The 6,533-nt window shown below is 41.7% G+C and overlaps 1 protein-coding gene across 1 annotated transcript; it reads right to left on the minus strand.

Moving 5' to 3' along the window:
- Nucleotides 1-1,896: 1,896 nt before the first annotated feature.
- On the minus strand, nucleotides 1,897-3,958 carry LOC116252338 (serpin-ZXA-like). The gene is made up of 2 exons (XM_031626514.2): nucleotides 3,407-3,958; nucleotides 1,897-2,917 (listed from the first exon to the last, which is right to left on the minus strand). The coding sequence occupies exons 1-2, from the start codon at nucleotides 3,794-3,796 to the stop codon at nucleotides 2,135-2,137; spliced, it is 1,173 nt and encodes a 390-aa protein (XP_031482374.1). The 5' UTR covers nucleotides 3,797-3,958; the 3' UTR covers nucleotides 1,897-2,134.
- Nucleotides 3,959-6,533: the final 2,575 nt, after the last annotated feature.

Below are 6,533 nucleotides of genomic sequence, written 5' to 3' on the forward strand. Positions count from 1 at the left end.
TCAACCCACTGCCGCTCGAAGTTACGGAGTTCATAGTTTGAATGACAAGTACATAGAGTTTTTTGTGTAAACATTTTTTTGTTAAAAAAAATATTAATTGGGGATGATGTACTTGGGGCGATAACGCCTGATTTGCCATATATATACACTGTTTCGGCGAACAAATTATTAAATACAGTTCCAGTTACCAAGATTGAGAATATTGTGTGCTTTTAAAAGGTGATTTTGAGCTTCTAGCACTATGTGCTCTATACTTCTACTGCTGGTAAACTTTTCCCAACCGACGATTTCATTGAAGACAAGGTTTCAGGACTTGTAGTTCAGAATGGACTTCATGGCACCTTTGTTCCTTGCAGAAAAAGTTGAAAAGCGGATAATCGCAAAGCTTCAAGAAATGTAGTTTCTTTTTAGTCATAAGTGGATCTCATACACCTGTTCTAGTTAATAAAGATATCTTGCTGGAATGAAGTCATGGAAGTTGACGGGGAATCTGTAGAATTCTTCGTTTCTGACATCTCCTTTCTCTCTTTGGAATGGGAGCCACCATGAGAGCCCTCTATCTCTGACAGAAGAAACTGCTTCCAAAGTATTGTCAAGAAGTGTTCCGACTATGAGAGCCACAGTTGGTGAAGAAGTAAATACTGAATTAAGGATGTCATCAAACTGCAGAACATAAGAACCCAACAAAATTTTGCTTTTCAAGCCAAGTTCAACCCTTAATTAACATGCAAATTTCATGTTTAATTGTCAAGAAAACCTCACCCATCCTGCCCCTGTTTTTACAGGACCATGGCCAGCAGAAGCGTAGAGTTGGGTCCTTTTTTGCTTAACTAAGTCAAACGATTGGATAATTGGATAAATCAGAGCAATTTCTTGTAAATTACTCTTGTATTACCCAAGAAATTTCTTTTGTAAATTGATTTTCCACTCACATTTGGTAACTGATTACATCCTTGATTAGGCTGAAGTAAATTTACTGCAAGTTCTGTCAGTGAGATTTATTGTAGTTCGAAACAAGCTCGGCTTGATTGCAGTTCTAGACTCACAGTGCAACTCGAACACATCTCAACTTTTGATCACACACTTTTCTCCTGTGCTGTGTATTTTTCAGCAACATCTAGTACAAAGGCGTGCGGAATCGACTGAACTGTGTCGCAGGAGAGGGTGTAAAAGACACCCCTCTCAAGACCCACGTTGAAATGGGGCACCCGATGACAGACAGGTGGTAATCAAATAAGTACTATTTTGGCTGCAACAGGGCACAAATTTTGCATGTAAATGGTGTTACATATTGGTAGAAGTTATGCTTAGGCTGGATTGAGACACAGATGTGTAAAACAGAGTTGGGTCCTTTTTTTGCTTACTAAAGTCAAACGGCTGGATAATTGGATAAATCAGAGCAATTTATTGTAAATTAATCTTGTATTACCCAAGAAATTTCTTTTGTAAATTGATTTTCCACTCTCATTTGATAACTGATTACATCCTTGATTAGGCTGCAGTAAATTTACTACAAGTCCTGTCGGTGAGATCTTCCAAGTTGCCCAGTTTCTTTCACTAGATCTATTTCTCCAACTATATCCAATAAAATCTGAATTGAACTGCTTCTATCAAACACTTCGGTCAAGTATCGTGTCAAAGGATTGAGGTCTGATTTAGCTTGCCTCAATCATGAATGTTAGCCATATGTATCATCATGACCAGAAGTGGAACTATTTTTCCTTGAAAAAGGAATGAAACGAAAAAGATTCACCAAGCTCCTTATATGAAGACTGGACTCTTGTCAGACCATTCTCGGAAACAGGGTAACATTTTTCCTTAATGCACACTCCCTCCACGATTCTCACAAAGAAGTGCGTAACTCTTATAAGCCAAAAAAAGATTCTATGCAGTGACTTATCTGAGAACAAGCTCATCAATTAGCAGTAGCGCAACTAATAAACATGAAACAAGAAAACTCTCAATCCGAAAGTGATTTGCAAAGTGGATGACATACAGTACAAAGTACTTGTTCATGACTTTCCATCACCCTTTTGTTACCTACACTGCATCTTGTGGTTCATTTCAAACTGGTTTTGTCCACTCATGACCGACAGGACAATGTAGCAAAAGCTCAAAGGGCTAAGCTTTTTTGTTAAGCAGGCAGAAGAGGATTAAGTACATGACCAACAAATAGCAGAACCCCTGTTAGTTCTTCTCGTATTAGAAACAAAAATGGATGATCAGCAACGAAGTCTACAGGTGGTCGTGGGGCAGACCGAGTGCTTACCACAGCACCAGTTGCCGAAGCAGCTTCAGTTCCTTCTTCATTAACCTCAATAAAGGATTTGTGGAATACGCCGGATACAAACAATTTATTTCCCAAAGGCAAATCAACCATCTCAGTAAGTTCAGCTTGCTCAGAGAAGGGCAAAAACAGCCCCATCTGCTTGAGAACCTCAGAAGCTTCAAAATCATGAGAAATTTTGAACTTAGGAATCATGAACTGACCAACACTAACTTGGTTTGAAGGAAGATGCCTATTTATGAAATCCAGCTCTGAACCAATTTTTTCTACCAGATTATGCAGCCCATTTCTCTCATCAGGAAGGAAAAAATACATGGAGAAAAGCCTCTTATCCTCGCCTTGTCCATAAGGCAACTTGAGTACTTTGAAACCAGGAAAAGCAGCAATAAACTGCTCCTTCGAGCTAGTCATAAACATGACTTGTACAGATTCCCCGCTCAGAGGATAGAAAGAGCCTTCTTCGGTAACAGATGCATCAAACTCGTCTTTCCAAGCGCCCTTAAAGTAAAGTGCACTGGCAAGGATAAGCCTAGTAGAATTGTCAACCGAGCCAGACGGAAGAAGTTCTTTAATAAGTCCATTAGTCTGGCCTTCCGCCCATAAGTTCACTTCATTTTTTACTTCAGTTGGCTGCATGTATACAAGCATAAAGTTACATGATAAGAATTCCATCAACTAAATTGGCTTTGTCACCAAACTTCAGGACAAGGAAATTTTCATTTCTACAGAGTGCCAATAGAACATCATGAGTAAATAACCAACGATTGATTTTCACAGTGATAAATTTGGAGAAATATGGTGCGCTATTTCCTCAGACAATCAACAGTTTATTACTATTTTTCACTATGGTGCGATAAATGGTTTAGCCACTAATCACTATTATTCAGGTTCTAGAAAGTGTCTTCAATAAGAAAACTAAAACTAAGGCATGCATGCAGTACTGGATATTCAAAAGATCCAGTCACTCATCCTTTCCAGCATTCTATTAGTCATTCCCCAAAATGCTCTTGGCTCACTCAAGGTTATGTTCCAGCGGATACTTCCACGAATGACAGGGTCCATACTCTAGCTTATGGAGAAATACGAAGACCTGAAGTTCACGCTTAGAAAGTGGCTCACCTTCGTCTGAAAATCGACGGCCTTGGCTTCTGCTTCATAGACGTCCTTCACGATCTCCGCGAAGGCCGGCTTCAACGGCATGGATTCGTCGACCCAGATGCCGTTTGCAGAGTATAGCGTCGGACCTCCAAGAGTGCTCCCGTCGGCGAGAATCAGGGAAACGATCTTGGCAGAGAGCGAGTTGAGCTCCTCGTTGGTTGTCGCCCTCAGGAACGACAGTATCTGATCATTAGTCCGTCCTGTCGATCCAGCGGCCACCATGGAAAGGGCGATGTGGACGGTGAGGGGGGAGAAGACGAAGTTGACTTCCCTCGCTTCGCTGATGGCAATGTGGCTCGCCAGGAGCAAGCTTGACTCTGTCTGCCTTTGGATTGAGTCGCGGAGATCCATCGGCCCCTCTTCCTGCCGTCTCTTCTTCTTCTCTGCAGTGAGGAAGAATCGCAGAAAACCAAGAGGATGAGAGGAGCTGGAAGAGGAACTTCCAACAGATGGGAACAGCTTGAGGCTGCTTACAAAATCATTGAATGTGGTGTGGATTTAAACTCTCATTTCCGGTATATATGCAAGATACCAAACTGAGGAAGCCAAAGATGTCAACTTCAGGGTTCCCTCCCACCTTATCTCAACTTCAGCGGCCACCATGGAAAGTTTATTGATCCATATGCATCACGTGTTGGATAAGGATTGTCGTAAATGGTTGAGGTTTTCATGTTCTCAGAGTCACTCAGTATAGATTTGAATTGGCATACATCCAAGAGATCATCATGTGGACGAGTTTCTATGAATTTATGAGTTTACGCCAAAAGAAAAAGAAGATTGTTTTAGTGGAGTTGTTGAAATCCTCGGTCATCTTGAGCTCTGTCCAATTATTTCCAGTAAGACCATAGCCTCAATCGGATCCTCAGGCTGCCAGGTGAAATCCACTGCTGAAGCAAACGGCAAATTTCACAACTGCAGATTTGGGATCCGCGTTGCATTATTTTCAGGCACCGCTTCTTTTCAATCTTTGATACACCGAGCCAAGGACGTGTGGCCAAAGTCGATCCCTTTTCTTGACTTGAATGGCAACTCAGATCTAAACATTAGGTATTAGATCTGTTCTTACAAATTTTAGAGACATGAAACTATGTTGCAACTGTTTACTTTAATTCTTAAAATTTTAAGCTACCTTTGGAAGGCAGTAACAATTTATCCGTGTATTGTCTTCAAAATTATGCATTTAGATATTTTGTTATGTTTGACATGCATTCATATAGTTTGCCTTCACTTTGCATCATGCATTCAATTTCGAACCATGCACTTAAAATTAGGTCCATCTGAGAACCACGTTTGGTTAAACAATTGCATGCATGCAACAATAGCCCTTGCTATATTTGACCCGACTTTGATAAGGATACACGTTTCCAAAAACATAGTTTAAATTGCACATTTTCAAAATTGAACCTGTTCTCAAATTTATTTTTCCAAAACATTAGGTCCAAACATGATTGATGTCTAAACCTTGGATTTGACGTATCAAAATCTTGTTAGGCTCATACGATGCCTCGTCTCAGACCTGACATCGAGTCCATTATCGCAAGCCTAACTTGACCCATGCTCGAACCAACTTAAAATCACAGCCATAGCCAGGTTTATTTATTCAAGTTATAGCTTGAACCAAGATAAGTTGTGTGAACCTAGAGTAGATCAAACCAATGATGGTGTGGTGGAAAAAACTACAAATGTCGAGATAGACAAAGCAAGCATACACAACAACACTTGAATTCAGCCATTCAGCAAAAGAGCAGTAATGATTATTCAAATTTTGGTTTTAGTTAAAGGAAAAGCAGTAGGAGTAGGAAGCAGTATAGAATGCAACATGTTTGTCTGTTCAAGCAGCTCAGAATAATGTCTACTTGTATCAAGAAGGAGTCCATCCGGAGAGGGTGTTCGTTCAACATGACATTACGTTTCTGAACTTTTGTTTAACTCAAGCAAGCCCTTCCAAATGACAAGCCTTGAGACAAAATCTCCCAAAAAATACTCTAATGCCGCCAAACATAAGTCTGAATTCATTAGTGTTCGGCAAACAAATTCTTCTGCAAATATAGAAAATAGCGCTCGGTTCGCTTTAAGTTTCAGACGACATTTCCATGCATGCCAGGGTCGTTTCTGTAGCTTATAGAGAAATAAGAGGACTTGAACCTCAGGCTCCCAACGTGGCTTACCTTCATCCGAAAATCGATGGTCTTGGCCTCTGCTCCATAGACGCCCTTCACGATCTCCGCAAAGGCCGGCTTCAACCGCATGGAATCGTCGACCTAGACGCCGCTTGCCGACGAGAGCGCCGGACCTCCAACCCTGCTTCCGTCGTCGAGAATCAAGGAAACGATGCGGGCGGAGAACGAGTTGAGCTCCGTCCTTTTGATCCAGCGGCCACCATGGAAAGGAAGAGGTGGAGGGTGAGAGGGGAGAAGACGAGGTTGACTTGCCTCGCCTGGCTCAGGGCGATGCGACTTGCCAGAAGCAAGCTCCACTCGTCCTGTTTCTGGATCGAGTTGGGCTCCTCTTCCTCTTCTTCTCCTTATCAGCAGCTACGAAGAATTGCACAGAACGCGGGACTTCCATCTTATAGTGCCCGGCGGTCCATCCAACGTGACGCGTTATGATTCTGCGAGAAGGAGATGCAAACTCAGTTAGATTTATTAATCGTCGCGACGCGTTTGCACTAACCCGTTTTGCTTGGTTGCCAAGTTAATGCTGATACTGTATCTCAATCAAGCTCTCCTTTTCTTGTCAAAATGTATTTTCTGGCACAGCTTCTTTCGAATTTTTCACACGCCAAAGGCTTTTCTAACAATTGCTGAAGAAGGGCTTATTGCCTAGAGCTGAAGACCTGCATCTAATCCTTCATTTCACTGCTTTGTTACCTGCAGGGCATCTTATTGTTCATTACAAACTGGTTTTCTCCATTAACAGCAGGCATGACTAAGAGACGAGAGGGACGAAGCTTAAGCAACCAGAAGAGGACTGCGTACATGACCAACAAAAAGCCTCCAAGTATGAGAAACAGAGATATGGATGATCAGCTACAAAGCCTACAAGGAGATTCTGACATGACCATGGAACAACTGGTCATTACCATAGC

Source organism: Nymphaea colorata, chromosome 4 (genome assembly GCF_008831285.2).
Source record: "Nymphaea colorata isolate Beijing-Zhang1983 chromosome 4, ASM883128v2, whole genome shotgun sequence".
NCBI lineage: Eukaryota > Viridiplantae > Streptophyta > Magnoliopsida > Nymphaeales > Nymphaeaceae > Nymphaea > Nymphaea colorata.